Source organism: Athalia rosae, chromosome 3 (assembly GCF_917208135.1).
Source record: "Athalia rosae chromosome 3, iyAthRosa1.1, whole genome shotgun sequence".
NCBI lineage: Eukaryota > Metazoa > Arthropoda > Insecta > Hymenoptera > Athaliidae > Athalia > Athalia rosae.
In genome coordinates this window covers 18,529,926-18,552,057 of record NC_064028.1, presented here as the reverse complement: position 1 = coordinate 18,552,057, position 22,132 = coordinate 18,529,926, and the positions used below count along the sequence as shown (strand labels likewise).

The 22,132-nt window shown below is 43.2% G+C and overlaps 1 protein-coding gene across 1 annotated transcript; it reads left to right on the top strand.

Moving 5' to 3' along the window:
- The first annotated feature begins 7,321 nt into the window (after positions 1 to 7,321).
- LOC105689767 lies at positions 7,322 to 22,132 on the top strand. Its single transcript, XM_020854559.2, has 10 exons — positions 7,322 to 7,732; positions 12,699 to 13,040; positions 13,430 to 13,876; positions 13,976 to 16,191; positions 16,464 to 16,764; positions 17,271 to 17,906; positions 17,987 to 18,484; positions 19,113 to 19,616; positions 19,914 to 20,654; positions 20,718 to 22,132. The coding sequence occupies exons 1-10, from the start codon at positions 7,730 to 7,732 to the stop codon at positions 22,026 to 22,028; spliced, it is 6,999 nt and encodes a 2,332-aa protein (XP_020710218.2). The 5' UTR covers positions 7,322 to 7,729; the 3' UTR covers positions 22,029 to 22,132.

The window sequence follows — 22,132 nt, the reverse complement described above, 5'->3', positions numbered from 1 at the left end:
CAGATAACTTCCCAGAAATTTCAAAAAAAGGATAGGATTGTAGTCACAGAGTTTCCTGTAAGAATTCTATCGAGGCGTTGCCATCACCTGAAAACCTCGGGGTGGAAGATGAGACGATCAGCGAGGGTCGGAGTCTGGTCGATTTGGCACGCAATGCCCCATACATACATCGGTACTTGGATTTCGTTGTGTGTGGAACCTCTTGGCAGATCAACGGCCGTAACCGGAACACGTTTAAAAAATTATAGCCCTGGCATTGAACTCTCGGATACGAAGAGACTTGGTCCAGCGGACGACTGAAAACCCGCATGGTGAATGTGAAAGTAACATTTCCGAACTCTCTCCATTCACGCGTTTTATTATATATGCTTTGTATTTGCTTGTAGTAACGTTGGTGTGTATATTTGTACGTACGTACGTACCTACCGATGTACGTACGTACATTCTATAAACACTAATGTGTTAATTTAATCGCTGCGATATAATCCACGTTAAGCACATCGCGATCCGTGCTGCGCTCTCTCTTTCTAAACCCCAAACTAATCGGGGGTGGATTTCAGGTCGACTTCGAGCTTAAAATTCTGAAAAGCTTTCCCGTTCACCGGTTCAATTGGCAACAACAGAATCAACAACGACAAAAATGAATCATGAGAATTTTTTTTCGCGGTATTCGTTGTATCGCTATTCAAATCGACTCGATTGAACACATTCCCTCATCGAGGTCTTGTATTTTATTGATAAAAAAAGCTCTTCATGAATGCGTTTCATCTTCTATTGCAATATTTTATTCGTTTCATATCGCGTTAATGATGATTGTTGATTATTAGGCCAAAAGGAGAAAAAAAAAATTACAAAAATTAGTAAAAATACTCAACAAACGTACTCCTCAACTCAATTTATTTGAAAAAATATTTACTTGAATATGCATATTTAATTTGATCAGAGAATTTTTTTCTTAAGATACACCCTTTTGGCATCAGTAACGCGATATGGTAAGATCCAAACGAAACCTTACGTGCAAAATTCTAAAGTTTTGAATTGGGTTCGGTCGAAAGTACAAAAGGTAAATAAACTTCAAATTCTCGCTCATTCCTACGTGCAGAGTTGAATGAGGGGCGCGTGTCGCGCGAGAGTGGTGACCTTAAAATATTCTGTTTATGTACGCGCGGTCGATTCATGTACAGAAAGATAGAGGGAGAAAGACAGAGAGAGAGAGAGAGAGAAAAGGAAAGCAGCGCAGAAGTTTTCAAACAGCCAAAGGGCTGCCTTATTCGAACGTCGTTACAATATACACACAAATGACGTCAGAAGGGCTGTAGGAACGACTCAATGCCATCGCCTTTGGGGTGCGCTCAAGTGTGCAATACACGTAAGCACAAACGTTATGTACAATCGTAGATCCATTATTCTCATACCGCCAATCTCGAACGATAATGATGGTCGTTATTGTTGTTATAACTTACGTATACACGGGCAATAACGAGGGCGGTTTTCTACCAAGCCTTAATACGGACTACACCACGTAACGAATGTACGCAAGATCTGTATACAAGATGTGCAGAATAGTGGAGGGAGATTTTTTTTCAATTATTTTGAACATTTGTGCAGCGGGCATTCTTCGAGGCCCATTCTTTGAACGTAGATCAACGCTCGGTTGTTACCCACCATTTTTCGCGAGAGAATGTTCGAACGCAATTAAATTTTTAAGAATATAAACTGTAAAAATTATACAGGAAATAATATTGCATTGATTGTTTGAGATCTATACCAACCATAATGCGGACGATGTAAAAGGCGCGTGGTGAAATTAATAATCTGTACAATTATTCTTAGCGTCATTATCGTCATCATCATCGGCATCCTCGAGCACCGAACTCGTCGTTACGGATAATGACGAAAAACGAATTAAAACTAAAGGGAAATTGAAGGTAAAATACCATTAGTCGCATAAATACCTAGTTCCTCCATTTATTGTTTCGATTAGACGTAATAAAGATTGAAATTTGTAGTGATTTGATATTTCGCAGAGTGCGGAATCTGCAGATTGTCTCTGTAAATGAATATAATGAATGCAGCGGCCATTACGAAATAGTAAAACCGAAAAAAGGAAAAACCCAGTTCGGGTTGAAAGTTGAAAGACCCAAAGCTGACGGCCGGATCGCCATCGGCTAGGTATATACCTATACCTATACATCTGTATCTACAATCTACATACATCTATATATTACCTATAAAGATTCGTCACGCGTTCAACTCCGGCATAACTTACGTAACTCGGCGTCCAGTAGAGTTGCAAGGCTGCATACTTGAGACACCATATAGCACATTATACCAGCCAGACTCTACACTCCGTTGCTGCCCACGCTCTGTTAAATTTTTTTATCCGTCGCATGTACTACACGTACGTACATAAATGCATCGATGTGTGTTATCTATATTTACATACAATTTGTATGCTGAAACTGCATTATACTCGTGAAATCTAACGACGTTGTATTACGTGCGACGTTCGATATACATATATGTACGTATCTATATGGTGCGACCATATTTCTAAGCTTGGTAAGCATCTACTTAGTGGCCGCAGTTTTCACGCTCGCGATTTCACATTTTTATTTCACATTCTGAAAATTCGAACCCACAATAAACGCTAATACGAGTCTATTGCGGAAGTTTCAGCGAGCGAAAGAAACCAAAAAAATAAATAAATGAAAAATACACCCCGGTGACGGAAATGCGAGATTTGGTACCAACCTCATTCGAAATGCCAAAGAGCGAGGACAGATCTCTTTTTCAGTCATTTATAGGTTTACGAACATATACTTTTTTCTTATACCCCTCTCGGGTTGTACATGAGGTGTATATGACACAAGTTGGTAGTAGTTTAGTTCGTTACGTATGTATATCTATAATACGCACGTGCAGTATAAGCTCCTATGTAATAACAAAAAGACAACGGGGCATGTCTGGGACGTAAAGTAGGTACATTAAAGTATGCTACGTGTCTGAAAGTGATTTCGTAATAACGAGACCACGTACAACGTACATATTATCATTATCAACACTATTGTCATTATGATATTCTTGTTTTTTTTGTTTTTTTTTCTTTTTTTCGTGAACATAGTACCGGTGGAATTAAGTGTGTATATATGTATAGTTCTTATAACAGGCCAATTGAAAGTCTCTCGCAATAATTCCGATAAGAGGTTTTAGTCCGTACCGCCAATTATGATCGATTGCGAAAAAAAAAAAAAACTGGAAAAGAAAAAGGAAAAATAAAATGGCAAAAACAAAAATGAGGGAAAAAATTTCACGCTTCAAATTTCATAACTTCCAGCGTGTCCGATCTGACACCGGTACGAGATGCGATGGGATTAAACTCGGGGAAATGAGGGAACACGAAATAAGAATCCGCATCTTTCTTCATCTCGACGTGCCGCCGAAGATGAAACTGGAGTCTGGATAACAACGGCAACCCTAGAAATTGCGACCTTAGTTTTAATCAACAAGTTGCGGTTGTTTCTCGGAATATTCCCGAGGCCTTAACCCTCCCCTGCTTATTATTACGCGTAGGTATGCGATGTGTATAATCTAAAGGTTACAGTAACTACTGCACAATATACTTTGACTATAATATAATACGAAGATCCGAGAGCTGCGCGAGCCGCTTCTTTTCTATTATTTTTATTATTCTTCTGCCGGAGCAAGACGAACGCCGTGTAACCCAAGGCAGAAAATATTTCGCAACGAGAATCTTCGCCTGAAGTGATCCTTGGACGTGACCTACTTCCGGTCAAGACGCAAGTTCATTGCTCATCGGTCTGATGATGACGCTACGAAGTTTAATAATTTTTCTCCTCAATCTACTCGCGTTAATTGTTTCGAAAGTTTTTCCATCGCAATTGGAGAAAAAGTGGAAAAGCATGACGCGCGTATTTTTGTTGGATGTTGAGAAAATTCGAGAAAATAGAACTCAAGTTTTCGTGTAACTTATCAGCATATCGATATCACATTTTGGACCATTTTTTTTTTTTTTTTTTTCTCACCCCCATCGTGATAAAGGCGCAAATTTTTTGAGCGCAGTAATATCGCAATTATGGACGATGAGAAAACTAAACTTTATCTTACTCCACTCTAATGCGTACATATACGTATGTTTATTTACACCTGGTACTTAAACGTATGATATTAATTAATGTGGGACTACCAGAAGTGCACTTGGCACGTCAAGTGCGCCGCCCGAGAGCTTCACGTGTTAATAGTGAAATTTTTAGCTCACCGCTCGTATTCAGAGCGCGTCACGATAGCGAGTTGAATATAATAACCTGAAAAATGAAGGCAATAAATTTCATATTCATTACATACGCGTACTTATAGGTCTATAGATTTACAGCATCTGCGCAGGGATGAGGACTGATTCTAATTAATTCTCGCGTCTTTTTACGAACGAGGATTTGACGGGACGTCGATTTTTGGAATACGTGTTGCAAATTTCACAACTTTTGGCGAGAACAATGTTTCCAACGATTCAATTCAGACAATCGAACGATTATAATTGTAATTAATCCTGATGTAAATGGATAACTGGAAGATGATCGCACGTCGTTTGCTTTAGGAGGTCTTACTGGATATTACGGTTGTTGTTTTCCAGATCCCCGACTCCGGGGGCAGGAAAGTCGGATCGATGAATATGGAAGAGTATCGTCAGACGCGGTTCTGAGCTTTTAAGGCTCCTACCGGAAGCTTCCGATCCGAACGAAGGGGGGGTGAAAGTTGGATAATTCTGAAAACCGCAATCCCCGAAGCGAATTTTTCGCATCACGGGATCCTCCTTTCCTCCGAAGTGAGTTGTGTTTCTCTCGTTCTCTCTTTTATCCTCAAAAACATCGAGGATAAGAAAAGTTGGGACAATAATTACAAAATGGCAACATCCATTACATTTATAGGTCATTACACACTGCGGAGCGCTATTATATTTACTTCGAGCTTCGTACTACGTGCCCTAATCACAGCCTTGAGATATAATCCAGGTATTAATGCGCGTACAGGTATAATGTTACTAAGAAATAGGTACTGCGTCTCGGTATGGAATGCATTTTACTTTTGGGCGGGGCGCGACCACTTTCTCTCGAGTCCTTGCCATGCCGGTGCGGATGGGATGGAAGTCTCGAATCTTACGACTTCTTACCTCGAGAGGAAGCTGGAAGACGTTGGAAGAAAGATGTGACGCCGCAGCACCTCTGAGTTTTTCATATACCTATAAGGATACTTCGAAACGTCAATGTGTAGAATTCTGTCTCATAGAACTCACGGATAAGAATATGGAATACAGAGAGAGAGAGAGAAAAGAAGGAGAAGAGGAGACGAAAACACCCGCCCCTTGATCTGGACCGATTTCATAGGGATACAGTGTCTTGATGGGCCGGTGGGAAAAGCTGTGTAATATTTTTATCTTCTTTTCTATGATGTAGACAGATTTAATTATTATACATTTGAAATGTTGTTTTTCAAACTTTCCCCAATAATTATGTACATATGCGTGTAACTGAAGGTATAATGATCGACGCACATCGTCGTAATTCGAATAGGAACGTTCGTTGATTCGTATATACATGTATACGCGTCGTAATTGATGATCGAATCATCTCATCACCCGATGAATTACATCGTCCGTGGATCGAGGCAAATATACGGATAGAAATTCTCGTGGAATGATCTAAAGGCGAACGGGTCTAATAGTTTCCCATAAGTAACTTCCGAAAGAAATCATATCACGTAACATCATTCGTTTGTTTTATTCACTTCGGACGTACGAGGGAACCGCAGTAGCTGAATACTCGGTAGCCGGCTGTCATTAACGCCAACGTAATTATCGCCTCGCATGCGGGAAAAGATTTTAATACACAACGTGTAAATGTATCAATTTTCCGCTTTCGTACGTGTGCGATTTCCAACACCGTTTATCGATAGATTTTAACACGGTAACCCGTACGATAATACGGACGTTGCCAAGGTGTAGAATACCGGGAGGTCCCTCGCTTCGCTTTTTTGCGATCGAGAGTTAATTGCAGTACCTCGATCGCGCTGTGATACAACGTACAATGTACGTGTAACTGTGTACAAATTGCGAAATACGCAATAGGGATCGGATCGAATAATAGAATGACCGGAAATACGCCGGTTGCATCTTCCTGCGAAGAAATTGACCGGGGAGGAGAGAAAAAAATAAAAATTAGTTTTCAACGTTCGGATACGTAATTACCTCAAGGTATTTTCATTCTGGACGTAACTGCCGATCCACGTAAAAAAAAAATACCATACGTTCCTCTCAATTATTATCTCAAGAGATTAACGTAAACGAAATGACGTGCGAAAAGCACGATTGAATCTAGAGAACGTAAAATATGTGAGGTACTTTGGAAAAAAAAAAAAATCTATTTGGAATAAAACTTTGCACACGAGCGAATGCGTTCGATTTTATTACCTGCACAATTTGCAATAAACCGTCTCATCGTTGTTGTGATCATTGTTTTATTATACTTTTGATACTTTTTCGGGACACCTTGTACATAACATGTATAACGCGAATACCTGTAGATGATTTTTCTACGCTCGCAGCTCCAGTGAAAGGAAATACAGAGCTATATAAGTATTTGCTCCGGGAGAGACCTAGATGTAGGCACGTATCCATATTTCTCTCTATATTTCATACGCGAGTCGGTAGTATTCCACGCGATTTTGAATTGCCGACGATTTTTCATTTTTACCGTACAGTTTCTTTTCTTTTTTTTACCCTCTCCCCACTGTTCACATATTATACGCTTGAAAATCTTTCGAATGTGAACTAAACATTTACAATGGTCGGTCCAAACACCGTACAGTATGACGATGATTAATTTAGGAATTTAGGAATCTAGAAAAAAAGGAACAATTTTTCAATTTTGTATCTGTTGGATTTTTTTTTAGAAAACGGCAACGCCCGTGTACCGACTCGTTTTCTTCGTCCACGATATCGTGTATTACGAAGATACGAATATCCGAGTGTCTCCAATTAACACCCCCTTGTTTGTTTGTTTGTTGTTTGTTTTTTTTTTCGTTTTATCGTTGGACCAGTTTCGGTACGAGCGTAAAGCGGGATGAGGCCGATGGAAAGAAAGTCTTTCTCCCGTAGCACGTCGTGCAACCGCGAATGAACGGAAGGAGAAATAACTTTGAAGAAACCAAGAAGGAGCTCCTAGCAGGAGTAATTTCTTGCAGGTATAACACATCCACCTGAATCTTTTGGAGGGGAGAGTATATAGACTGTCCACTGCGACCACATCCTCTCAAACTTTTCAAGACAGGCTAACGACTCGGGACGGTCGTATGGAAAACGACACATGCACGTTATTATATATTGTAACGAAGTGCCCCACGGTTTTTGATTTTCTTCTTCGTAACGAGTTTGCGACATTTGGGAAAAAACGCTGCAGGAGAACCGAAACAGGACATTCGCATTATTGAAAGGTTGTCGAAAATAATTGTGGAAATGGACACGGGACAGTGTAAAGTGATTTGGTGAAGCCGAATTTGGGGTTGATTTTTTCAATCGTTCATTCCTCGAAGTCATTAATTTTGTCACCCCTCCGTGGGAGGAAGTTCTTTTTTCTATCAATTTTTATTCAAGTGCAATAATCTCGATACGTTGATATACATCAATTACGGATTGGAACGTACCGATTTGTACAAGATGGTGAGTTTTTTTTGCTTTTTTTACGAGTCTTTTGTTCGTGATTATTACATTAGTTCCTTCATGCGAGTTGAATTTTCTGACGTGAAACCGTATCGGGAGGCGCGCGCCGCGCCGTTGAAATCTCCTGCATAAGAAACATCGTTCCACCTACCGCGGGCTGATCGATTCTTTCAAATCTGCTCCAAATTTTTTTTTTCAAGTACAGACAATTTTTATTATTATTTACAGACCTTCTAGTCGATTAATTAAAATCCCGAGATGCCGAAATTGTTGCTGTGATCATCTCTTAAATCTTAAATTCATTTTTCGTAATCATTAGTTTGAAATCTTGATTTTTTGGTTTGTCAATTTTTCTTTTGCGATCCTGAAATCTTTTTCTTCAGTTTTTTTGCTCAATGTTAAAATATTCTTCTTCTTTCCACTTTATAAGGTAACGAGCATGTACGTGGTTTTTTTTTTTTCGAAAAGAAAAAAATAGAAAAAAATTGAGAAAATGAAAAAGAAAGAATCTTGTCTTGAGGTAGCTATGCCACACCGTTTTCTGAAAAAGGAATTCGTCCAGCTGCTGCACCTTGCTCACACACTGACCCACTGCAGATAAAATCCTTTATAGACGACTTTTTTCGCGTTTAACGAGTTTTACAGAAGTTGCGCAGGTCCATATTGCAGCTTCACATCCGTGATGGTATAAATTCTGAGAATTAATACCTCCAGAACTAGAGATTGGATGAAAAAAGAATTTATTCGAATCCTATGAATATCATTTTATTACTTTTCTAATAATGACAACTAACGTACACTATATGCTACACTTATAGAATGATCATTTGTTGCTAGTCGTAAAAAGTGAAATCGAAATGAAATTTTCAGGTATTTGATACCGAATATTATATTCATGTTCATGAATATTGATAAGAATTTCCTTTTCGGAAGACAAATTATTTTTCCACTAATTCACATCAGCATAATATCTAAATTGATTTCGACCGAGCGCATTACAGTTACGTAATCTAAAGTGAAAGATTGTTCGCACCAGATATCCGTATGCATTGATCAGAGAACGATCACGGCCATCGTCGAGTTTTAAATATAAGACAGAAACGACAAAAACGAAGCTACGAATTAAATATAAAAAATTCAAACCAATTGACGCGGATGCTGTTGCCGCTGATCTCGCCGCGGTCTACCAAATGGGGGTCAGTGTGTGAGCAGCTCACTTCACAGGGTCAGTGATCTTGCAGTTTCAAGGTATTGGTTGGGTAGATATACGTACATACGTACATATATACGTGTACATAGCTTCGAGCTCGTCGACCGATAGCTCGCGGAGATATTTTTCTTTTTTCTTTTTCAAACAACGTCGCCCTCTTCCCATAAAATTGATTCGCAATTCTGTAATCATCTATTACGCATATATGCGTGCGTTACAGTTTTCGCGAATTTTGTTTCCTTCTTTTTCGTACATACGTATAAAAATTTGGCGTGTAATAATTTCTTTTTTTTACTGCACGTCGTATCGGAATCCGCACAGGTGCATTGCACTGATTTTTAGTCATTTTGGATTCGAAGATGTTATTGAACAAAGTTACTCTCATGTGTTACATTGTATTATATACTTTCAATTTGAATTTAGCTTCATATCTCTGAAAAATCATAATTCATCTATCGTATTTCGTTCGTACCGCTGTCATAAGGATTTATAATATTTATATATATATATCTAGGTATAGATCTAAAGCTGCGGCAGACGAAATTGCATAAGAAGTATATATATATATATATATGCGTGGTATGTATCAGGTACATAGGTACACCAGGAAGTGCTCAGTTTCACGCTTGTTGGACACGACAAATTTTTATCTACAATATCCATGAGATCCTCGTTACAGATCTGGAAGGAAAGTAAAATAAATAATTGAACGAGTATAAAATAAGAAGTTATAAAACAATAAGATTCATCAAATGAGAATCTGGAAATTTTGCGTACACGCGTCACAGTCATATATAGAATAAATTCCATATCGTATTCGCATATGTTAATCCAACGGTTAATTAATTTTATACAGAGAGAAATTAATCGACGCAGCGTGAGCGGCACGCGCACGGGTTGAACTCGGGGAATAAAATCATTGTTAGATTCGCACTGAAAATTATTAAAAACGGAAAAGTAACGAGAAAATAAGCGATTTTCATTTCTTTCTTTCCTCCTCACAATTTTTCATCATCGTTGATCCCATTTTTAATATTGTATATATATAAATATAAATATTACAATTACTGAATTTAAAAAAAAATCAACGAATTTCTTACGCACATATCATGCTTATAATTTGTAAACGCTCTCAACTTTTGGGCCCAAAAGAAGGAAAGAAAGTGAGTGACGAAAGAGATGTGTAGGAGCCATTTCACATCTATGATTCAAATAAAACATCGATATTGTCGTAAAACATCTCGATATACTAAAAAGTGTTGATTGAGAGGGCGAAAAAAGGAGCCCGCAGAAAAATGAGCGCGGAATATTTCGCTATCATATAGGCTACGTGTACGAGATATCGAAACGTGGTGTTTGAGGTTGATTTTTGAAAGCATAATAAAGTAGAACGTGAAATAAAATCTATAGGCAAAAATAAATGAAGTAAAATAGAAGCGATCGCTTATAATTAGAATTAAAGCAAGGCTGCGGAGAGAAGGATCAACGGCAGGCGGTAGCGGCGCAAGAACCGCACCTAACTTTGCTTCGCGGATGATGCCGCGTGCAGGTTCTTGCAAACAGAGAAAGGTGTTGACCTCCTTTTAATAAATTATTCGCTCTACGAACGACGGTCCATTAAATAATTACACGGTAGATATATTTTAGGACCACCAAAATAACGTACGTACAACAGAAGGGGTTAAAAAAAAAAACGTTTGAAAAAAAGGGGAAGCAAAAAAAAAAGTTTTTCGTCCCAAATATCATTGGCATCGCGAATGGGGTATACACGTACGTTCCGTTTGTACACTAAATCATGTAAATATACAAGTTCACGGTATTACATTTACTTTCACCGCCGCGTCAGAAATTGAGAATGTCCTGAATACGACCGGCAAGGTCTTTTGAAAAAGAAAGATTGAAAAAAAAAAAGTGAATACTGAATTCAATGTATGTACGTACTTTTTACTTTTCAAACGATCTAACGAATGTTGTTCATTTTTGTTCATGCATCTAATTTCGGGTTGAAAAATTTCACTAATATATATCGGCGCGCGACGTACACTTTCGAAAAACGAGTTTTGAAAGACATGTGTACGCATGGGTATGTATCTGTGAATATAATTTTTGTGATTAAGAATTTCCGTACGTTTTTCTTATCCATATTACCGTCGTATTCGATAGAAATTTTCGTAATCAGTCGCAGGGGAAAAATAGAAAGAAAAGAACGCGCTGTATCTTCGGTTTTCCGGATCTTCCGTTATTATATTCATGTTACGATTATCTGTGTTTCTGTGTTGAAATTATTTATTAGAAATCACATTTACTATGAGATTTAGTTTATTACAGTTCGTTAGGCAGAGTCTCACTCTACATATCGCGGGCTCACGATATAATGATGTTTCTATAAGTTTTTAAATGTGCCCATACGTATGTACACTGACGATAAGCCGGTTATAGTACGGCTGGAGCACACGCGAAGAATAGATAAACTACAACGCCTTTTGTTATGCATGTTGCTGTAAATCGCAATTCAAAGATTCTAATTATCACGAATTATTGTAGCAACGGTATAGGTCGAACGTGTAATAATATCATAGGTAGGTATAACTACTCCCGTTGTTCCGGTCCGGGATTTTAGAAGGCCGACTACATTCGCTCAGACCGATCGAATAAAAGCTATACGAGCCAATTAACCCGCGAGAAACGGACGAACCATAAAACCGTGTAACTCGACGATGTTAAATCATATCGGCACAAAATCACGGCGACGGATAAATTGGAACAAAAGAAAAAGAAAAACTAGGAACTGCGAACCGAAATAACAAGGACTGTAACAAAAGAAGCTAAATGAAACGAGCGAACGATACCGATTCTTTTTGGTAATTTTAAACGATCACGATCGAGTGTTTTGTTACAATTTTCGGTTCGATTTATTTCCGTATTTTTGTCCGTATTTTTTTCAAGGGCATATCCTCGTCGTAATTCGATATATCAGCCGTTTCGACTGTTCGTTTGTTCGTTCGTTTTTGTTGGAAAGAAAATTTTTCAGAAAATAATTATCCGAGTATCATGTGCTACATGTACACGGGTATTGTTCGTCGGGGGGAAATAACCGCAGAGTATTAGAAATCTGACCACAAGATTTTCTGTTCCTGAACAATAGGATATTTATTAGCACCCGTTTTTGCATATAATACGTGTGATTACATATTTTTCAGCGATATAATTTGCTTTGATTCGTGATTCGCGCGATTGTTATCTGCGGTTTTCATTGAATTTAAATTTGCTATTATTTATCATAATATATTTTATGGGTATAGCTGTAATACGATAAATATTGCACTTTTCCCCCAACTCCGGCGACTACGTGAAATTGTATATCTTAAAACAAATACAAAGTGAACGTCTTGATATAATTATGGGCAAAGGATCTTCAACAATATGATAAAGTTGTATAATATATTTAACTGGAAGAAATTTACCGTCCTCTCTATCCGAATTGCCTATTAAGAAAGTATCTTATTTCTTTGAAGTAATGTACAATTAAACCCACACCGCTCAATTTGCATAGCCATATAAAATGGTTGGCCATAAGTTATGATTCAACGTTTGCGATTTTCTCGCGGTAGCTACTCTCGTTAATTTGATCAATTAATCAATCAACTAATTACAATCAAAACCCTCCGACAACCGGCTCGGGTACCGAACGCTGATTTTTCCTAACTAAATTCGAATTGATGATTTTTTTTCATCGTCATTTCATCGTCATTTCAGATCATTCGGCGCCGTTCGATTTTGGCGGCGACGATCCTACTAACGATTTTCGTGAATTCCGGTTCGACGAAGGGCGAAAGATGGTCCCGTCAGGTTTCGAACAGCGAATGGATCCCTCTGGCGAATCCCAGATCCCTCACGGAACACGGGGGGGGTAGTTTATCCGGAATCGGACCTTCGGGAGTCACGGGAAATCAGGGGCAAATTCAACCTTTGGCTCTACCCCCGGCCCTACGTCAGCAATATCAACATCAGCTGTACCAACTTCAAGAAACCCAGGAGAGCATACAGAAATTGTTGCTACTTCAGCAACAGCTCAGAGCCCAACAGCAACTACTTCAAGTAAGTCTTGAGAGTTTTGCTCGTTGCCGAGCAGACGCCGAGAGCACCACTTTTCACATTTTATACACATGCACATAGGTATACGCTACTTACACACATAACTCCTTACGTTAAATTGTCATGGTACGGTACGCAGCTTATTTGAAACACGTACGATTTCTTTGACGCGCGCAAAATCTTTCTCCGTAATAAAATGTCGAGTAGAAACTAAGCCGAACTGCGAGAAGTGGCGAAAAAACGCGCGGAACAAAAAGTTAAAAATGCGCACCGATTACTTAACGGGTATACAATGGAATATACGCAAAAAAGTTCTTCCCGATGATCTAACCGGTTGGAAATAAAATACAGCTTGCCTTCGATTATTCTGATAATTGGTATTTTCACGACAGGCGCAGTCCTATATTCCCGAGGGATTCGCCACCGACGAAGCTAGGAAGGCCGCGTTGCACCAAAGCACGATCGCAAATCTTCAAACTCTTCCGCATCTCGCCCCAGACGCGCTGCTTCCGCCTCCTCCGGGGGACCAGCCGCAACCCCCGGAATTTCCTGCCCAGGAGTTTTTGGTTTCGAATGCCCAGAAATTAACGGCTCAGCAGAACGTTGGTAATTTGAGACACCAAGAAGCGGCGTCTGGAAGTAACGAGGAAACGAAAGGCGACGAAGCGAACGAGGAAGCCTATTCGGGAGGCGAGGAAAAGTCGAAAGATCATTCCGCCAGACAAGGAGGACATTACAAGAACACGAAATCGTTGAGGGATAATAAAAATGGTGATCGATTCGCCGCGCAAACCGTTACGCCTGGCTCTACGGACGCCCAGAATGACGGCGAGGAGGAAGTGAGTGATGTAAAAACTCGGATATTTTTAAGCGAAAAGAAATTTTTCAAACCGGCGACGTTTTTCTTTCAACACTGTAACTTTTCTTTTTTGTTTCAGGTACAACTTCTTTACGTCCCTGCGGAAACTCTAGCGCAACGCGACGGTCAGCGAGTAAAACCTTCGCAGAGAGTGAGAAATCGTAAACAGTACGCGTCGCACCACCACCACCAACAACAACAACAACAACAACAACAACAACAACAAAACCAATTTCAACAACAAGACGTAAATAATCAGGGATTGGAAGGTACCAGGCCGAACGCAGCGCAGCAGGCGTTCGCTCATCAAGTGTTGTACCAGTTGCAACAAGAGCAAGCGGAAAGAGACCGAATCCATAAGGAAGAACGAGAAAAGGAATTGGATCGTTTGAAGGAGGAGGAAAAGGAACTGGAGAGACGAGCGAAACATCATCAGGAGTTCGTGATCAAGGAGCAGGAATTGAAGCGACAAAAGGAGTTGGAGCTGCGAAAGGAACTGGAAAGAAAGGAGGAGGAGGCTCGCCAGAAGGAATTGCAGAAGCTTCGAGAACTGAAACAACGAAAATTGGCCGAGGAGGAAGCAGCGCGCAAAAAGGAATTCGAGCGACAGGAGTTACTGGAGAGACAAAAAATTGCCGAGCTCCGCGCGCAGGATAGAAAGCAGAAGGAAGCGGAGGCGAGACAAGCGGAAATCGACAGGTTGGCTGCCCTAGAACGACAGAAGGAATTGGAAATTCAACGGTCATTGGAACAGCAGCGAGAACTGGAACGACTGCAGGCCGAGGACGAAGCCAGGGCTAGAGCGCTGATCGAAAATCAACGCTTGGCTCAGGCGAACGCTCAACTCGAGGCTCATCGCCAAGCGCATCAAGAAGCCATCGAGACCCAAAGGCAGGCGCAAATCGACGCCGCCAAAATCGACGCTCAAAATCGTGCTCAAAATCAAGCTCAACAACAGCATCTCACCGAAACCACGAAGCCGAAGAGCTCGAGGATCAAGGGAAGACTCAGACACAGAAATAGACAGGAAAATCAAGCTACGACGCCGTCTCCGAACCAACCGCCCCTTTCGGTTTACATGGGCGGCCACGATCCCGCCGGTAACCCGGACGACCTCCGTGTTTCCGATGTCCTTACGATTCTGAAAAACGCCAAGACTATTTCCGTACTGGATTCCGTCGGGCCGGACGCTCCCCAGATTTTCGTCGGTCCAACGAATCTCGATCCTCCGAACGGTTACGCTAAATTTGATCTGCCGTATTTGTCGTCCATCGACAACAACCGAGTAGAAAGAAAGGTGGACAAATTGCCGTTTTTCGTAGCTCCCCTCAGTTTCAAACCTCCGCCCGGATACTCGAAGATTCCATTCCCCGCTCCGCACATCGGTTCCGTGGTCGTCAATAACCTTGACAACGAACCGGACGGCCTCGACGGTCCACCCGGAGGCGTTTTGAAAACCGACGAAGAAACGCGGCCGAACGTCAACCCGCTAATCGAGTCTAATTCTTACGTCGAGGGCACTTTGCTTCCACCCAGATTCTCCTACGACCCACAGATCGCTTCCGATTACGTTTCGGAGGCCGTAGTCGCTACGACTACGCCGAAATACGAAGCCGTTTATTCGCCCGCTCCTGCTTCGGGGACGCGTTTCAGGCACAGGCAATTTTACAACGACAGACTGCCGGTTAACGGTTCATCGAGCGCGCGGTACGAAGAACAGTCGGCAACCGAATCCGGTGGTATAACCAGAACGAAGTTCAGGCAATACTATAACGACAATGTCCAAGGTCAAGTAACTCCGACTTACGGTTCGGCGACCACACCGTCGCCGGACACCGCGTACCGGACTCACGCCGAGACGAATTTCGAAGCACCGGCTCCCGAGGGAAGCATCGCCGCGAGGTTGCCTCTGATCAATCGCGAATCGAACCAGAACGGAGATACCGGAAATCGTTACGATTTCGATCAGCGAGTTGCCTCCGATCCCTTCCAAGCGAATCGTGGCGGCGATCCGTTCGATCCTTCGGTAGAAAGCGGCGCGTCCGAATTTTCGCTCTCCCAGAATCACGAGAGTCAAGTGGATCCCGGCGACCGGGTCGGGGCATCATCTCCTGGCCCTACGCAGTATTCGATACACTCGGAACTTCCGAATATATCTCCGCAACTACCGGGCCTCGTCAATTCTTTGCTCGATCATTCGGAACCGTCGGAAAATATCGTTACAACGACCACGACGACGACCACCACTACCGAAGCTCCGACCACCACGACCTACAGATCCCGAGGGAGACAGAGGTGAGAAAATTTTTCCGTCAACCAATGGACGAAAGAAAGTCGATAACGCGGAGCTTCAAAGTTTCGCCAAGAAGTTTGTCTTTTTTTTTTTGTTCGTTCGTTTTACTTAAAAAAAAAAAAGAAGTCGAACTTTCACCGCGTCGGCGATGTCGTTAGAGCGAGGGATCGTGGATCGCGGGAGAAAAAGACCGTCGAGTTTGGCGTTTGTTCTCGATGAGATATTCTCAGAATTTTGATTTTGATTTTTTTTGATTTTTGTTTTTTTTCTGCAGGGGCAGAGTCGTTCCAACCAGGGCTCCTACGACGACCGAATCGACGCCGACCAGATCACACGTTAGCGACAGACAGCGCAGACCCTACAGCAGATCTAGAATCCGACAGGGATACCAGACTACCACGGAAAACTATCCGGACGCAACCTACAATCCGACGAAATCCAAGTTCTCTGGAGCGTCGCAAGAGAAAAGTCATCATCAATTCTCGAGCAGCATTCCCGAACCGCAGAGGAGACCGTCGGCTAGGAGTCAGAGATACCGAGGAAAAGGCAGCGACAGGAATGCGGTTCAACCGGAGGTAGGCGAAGAACGTCTTTCGATCCCTCCGTTATTATAGCTCGGTAGGATTACTAATGGAAATTTGTTAGCTCGGGATGGTCGGGGTATAATTTTTTTCACTTTATCCTCGACGTTGAACAATGCTCGCAATCGCGGCCGGCTGAGGCAGCCCAGTATTCGATTCAAGTGTGTGTTTCTCTTTTTTAAGCGCAGCGCTTATCTTCTCGTGAAATTAGATCAGATAACGTATACCATTGTGCATACCGTTCATCACGGCGGACGAAGGGAGTCCTAGAAACCAGAATTAGACAGATTGTGATGAAATCAGTTGTCGCTCCGGTCTGAGAAAATTGAATTTATGCCGACATTTTGAACAAAGGAGGGCAATATCGAACCTCTTTTTTTTCTAAGAGACAAAAAAAACTCCTATTCTTACATATTTGCATATATTTGGCTGCTGTTTGAATGTTTAACGAGCGCCTCGCTATCGTTTACGATTGCGCTACAAATCATTTCTTATCTCAGGCCCGTCCGGAAGCTGGGCTCTCTCAGGCGGAGGTCGGTTCCCGAAATCAGGAGAACCAGAACTTCCCCAATATTCCAAACTCGGCGCATTCTCCGCGCGGCGAAAACGTTGAATCTGGAAGTCCCACGGGCGACGAAATTTCGCGGCCAAACGCACTTCCGCTTCAGGGTAATCCGCAAGAATCGCCCCTCGCGCAGGAAGTTGTGGACCCGTCCTTCCAACGGGATGACATCTCGGAGATCCAAGGGATCAATTATCAATCGGGATTCAGAAACTCGAATTTCGGACAGACGAATGTCGAGCAGAATCCGGTGAACGGGTTCAATTATCAGTCGCAGAACGAACGAAAGCTCGAAAATACTCCACAAGCCGCCCCGGCGTTGACACCTCAACAATATCCCGCGGAGATTTATAATTTCTACGGGAATCAAGGAATCGTTGAATCCTCGGGGAAGGAAAACGCCAATTTCGAAAGCGATCATACCTACGGCTCGGCTCCTCAAAAGCCCATCAGTCCCGCAAACCAGGAGACCCAATACCCAAAATCTGGACCCGTTTACGACCACTCTGATTTCCAGCAACAACTGACGACCACGACAACAACGACGACGTCGACGACAACCGAGGCTCCCGAGGTGCGTTTTTTTCCGTATCAGCTCGGCGTACGTCCGCCTTCGAAATCGTCGCGACAAACATCTTCCTCTCGTTCTTCCAGGTGACGACACCTCGGCCAACTTTGACTCCGGCTCCGGTGATCATTCGGCAAAGGTTGCGCAGCCGTTTGAACACTAATGCTCAGCGCGTTCCGCACGCTGATTCCCCGATCCAAACCCGCCCGACTGGATCTCGGGATGAATTCGTTCGCTTCAACGCGGTCAACCACGATTCCAGGCATCAGTCCTCCCCGTCCGCGTCGTCGAGAAATCATCAGCAGGGAACGCGCCCCAGGCCGAGGAATCGCGTGCAAGTCAACCAGCCGAACGTACAAACGGAAGGGGATGATTACGTGAGAATTCAAACGCCTCACCAAAAATCCACCGCAACAACTACCACGACCAGCACGACACCGGCGCCGGAAAGTTACGCCAAGGAATCGGAAGAGGAGGTGGAATACGGGTTCATCAGACCGCCGAGCTTCAAACCAATTTATCCGGTTAACGAAAAATTCAATACCGCAAATTTAGCGACGGCGTACAAGCCGAAATACGAACAGGTGAGAATTATTTTATTCAACGCGTACATCCGTGCGATGATTCGAGATAATGACGCGGGGGCGTCGAAGATGACGTGGTTTGTTTTTTTCGTTTTTTTTTCCATAACGACGCCCGTGATCAGGCACGGCTCGAAGAATTTCAATAAAATCTGGGTTAACGAGTTCTGAACTTATTTCTGAACAATCTAAAAGAAATTCACGATAATTCCCACGCTGAAATCAAGTTCGGATCGTAAAGGTGTCAAATAACGTTTCTCGTATCCGCGCATATAACGCCAAATAGTAGAAAGTAGATGTGTCAGGGATGGGTGATTTATTATCGAGCAAACGATTAGCCCCCGCTGCCCGCTGCCGAAACTGTACCTGTGAAATATATTCCGAAAACCTTGTACGAAAGGAAACCTACCGAGGTGGTAATAATTCGGGTTTCACTCCCCCCGGGGGAAACCAACCCGAGCATGTTCTCGTGCCTGTACAGAATTTTCCCAGTATTCCCGCGCACTTTTACCACCCTGGAGATAATTGAAAATGCCGAAAAGAAAGAGTCCAAGCCGACCGCGTATTTTTTTCGCGTTTTTTTGAGCCAGAAACCCGTCGCCGATGTTACATTTTTATCGACCGTCCCCAGGTCCAATCGGAAGAGTCATCGAACAACGCTCCCGTGGAAGTGGACAGTCCCCAGTCGCAAATTTCGCCGAAAAACCGGCAGAAGTACCAGGTGATGAACAGACGACCTTTGACAAGGTCGACGACGTCGTCGCCGACCACAACGACCGCCGAAATCCCGGACGAAGAAGTTTTCACTCTGAGACCGAAAGTACAGAGCGAAGAGTGGAAGGTCGGCAAAACTCGTCTCCGGACCCGTAGACCCGGAAAAAGGAGAACCACGACGACTTCGACGACCACAACAACCACCACGACCACCACCGAGTCAATTCTGGATTCCAGCAACGAATTACCCCTAGACGAAAATTATCCGCAAATAATTCAGGGAGTTCCGTCGTCCCCGTTAGAAGGTACTCGGCGAACCCTTTTCGACGAGGAATTGAAATCGTCAAACTTGGAAAACCTTCCGCAAGCCGAAGCACTGCTCAGAACTGGACAGCTCGACACCTTCCGACAGCAAGATGACGTTAGTAAATATTTGTTATCTTTTATCAATGTGACAGCTGTAATGCATCTGAATAACGCTACTGATAAGACACCGGGTAGTCTTCTTCGGGTAATATTTATGAGGCCTAAATCTCTCTACTTATATACATTGTGATTTATAAACGTCTGCAGAGATCTCTGCGTTGTTGATTCGCTCTTAGCAAACGTCGTCAAAAGTTTAGAAAAAGATGTCATCAAAATACTTTCTAACGACACTGAATAGTTGTTAGAGTTTAATATTAAATGCAAATAATAAATGCAAATATTATTTTTCCAGGCACAGCTTCCACGGCAGGACTTTGTGCTGAATTTCGGTATCGGTCCCAGCCACCAGGAAAGCCAGGAAGACTACGATCAGACGCAACTCGCCAGTTCGCTCCCTAGGAAATACAGTTACGTGAATCGAAAAAGCGTCGTTAGAACGCGTCCGGAAAACGAAGAAATCCCCGACGTCGAGGGCGCCGAGAGCCAATGGTCAACCAAATTGACCCATGCTTCTTTTCAGCCAAGCTCTTTACCGAACCGAGTTCAATCCGCAGAAAAGGATAACGAGAGACAAGAGAAAAGCGACGATTCGTTCGACATCATAACCGCCGGACCCGATCTCTCGTCCGCCGAAGTTCTCGTGACCAGCAGCATTTCGAACGCGCCAAGAGACGCAGTCGTCGTAAACACCAGTTATTTTGGCAACGACGAGAAGCAAACGCCGCAGGAACCGCCGACGCTCCAACCGAGATCAACCGTAGATGAAAAGAGCGAGGATCCAGTCGAAAAGGATGTGAACGCGAACTCGGATGGGCTCGAGTTCTGGAGTAATGGAGGGGACGTTGCATTCGGAGGCAATTCAAACTCAGCGAAAAACGAAGCGAACGAAGCGCTCACGACCTTGAACATTCCCCAGGATAACCCGGAGGAAATCACTGCGCCGGTGACCACAATCCTTCCGGAGTCTGCTGGTTCCGATTTGCGGAAAAATACGCCCCCCGAGCCGACCGGAGAACCGAAGACCACGAAGAGAGTGAGTATTCGAATCGTCCCGGAATTCAAAAGTTGCGTTATTCGTATTTTTCTGAATTTTCAGACCGGACACAGACGTAGACGCGTTCGCATCCGTGTCAGGCCGGCCGAGGATATCGAAAGCGCGGAATCGCAGCACGTCGGATCCGCCTGGAACCACCTGATTCAGGGAAAGGATAGTTTCGACAAAAATTCACGCTTCGAAGAGCCCAAACCGACGACGTATGTCCCGACTTCTTCGACCACCGAAGTGCCGACGACGAGGTCGTTCTTCGAGGAACTCTTCGACGAAATGTCGAAAAACAACGAGGAGTTCCGAGCTGCGGTTGTTTCTACTACGACGGACGTACCCGACGATCCGGAACCTTCGACACGAGATTCGACGAAACATTACGAAGAGCCAACCACCGAAACGACCACCACGACACTCGGGACGACGACGACATCCTCGGAGACTCTTTCCGGGAATCCTGACCCGACTACCTCGAACTACCTTGACCTCCGAACCACCTTGCCGGATGAAAAGATGGCGACGCAAGCCACTACCGAACGTCACAGCTTTTCTCCGAAGTCACGCGAGAAAAAAATTCGACCCTCGATCGGTCTTGAGAAATACGAAACTACCGAGGCAACGGATATGGAACACCGTCGTTTCCATCCCAAGCAGACGCTAAAAAATTGGTGGTATCGTGATCAGGAGTCTTTGAGCGAAGATAAATCGAAGCCGTTCGCACCGAAGTTCGTTACGAATTATCCGAAAGTTGGAACTGAAACGACCACAATCGCGACGGAATCGCCGGAACAGGCTTCACCCACGTCGCAGAGTATGTCCGATTACGTGAACGCGTTTTTCAAGAGCTTCGAGAGCCACGAAGATCAGGACGAGGAAAACGGCAAGGATTCGCCGCATGCCACAGAAGCGTCGTCGACGTCGACTTTGAAAACTGAGGAAGAAACTGTCGAGAACTTCAAGTCAGACGAACCTACAACCGTCTACAGCGTTGGAAAAGTTTTCGAAGAAACGAGAAAGGAGAATGAAAATCCCCCTCCCGAAGCTGAAGAATCCGTCACGATACCAACGAGAGTGGAAGAGACGACGTTACAAACGACAGCAACGCCGGAAGTGACGTCTTATTCGGTTCTCCATACGACGCAGGAGGTCCCATTTTCTCCCGAAGAGTTGACCACGACGGAGATCCCGTCCACCGCGACTACGTTGCGATCCGCATCGATCAAGACAAATCCTAGCACGACGAACGACCTTTCGAAAGTATTGAGAACCTCGACGACTACGGAAATTTCTCACATGACCGAAATATGCTACAGAGGACGGTGTGTGAAGACAAAATCGCGGAAAGAAGTTCGTCGGAAATAAATCCGATCGTATCGAAAATTTTACTATATTATTCTCGCCCGAAAGTACAAGAAAGAATGAAACGAAAAAAAAAAAAAAAAATACGATAAGAATAATGATAAAAA

What these genes read in the sequence shown, in the direction of transcription:
- LOC105689767 (XM_020854559.2), top strand. An exon ending in GGAATGCGGTTCAACCGGAG is followed by an intron (nt 16,765 to 17,270) that starts GTAGGCGAAGAA and finishes TTCTTATCTCAG; the next exon opens with GCCCGTCCGGAAGCTGGGCT. An exon ending in ACAAGCCGAAATACGAACAG is followed by an intron (nt 18,485 to 19,112) that starts GTGAGAATTATT and finishes GACCGTCCCCAG; the next exon opens with GTCCAATCGGAAGAGTCATC.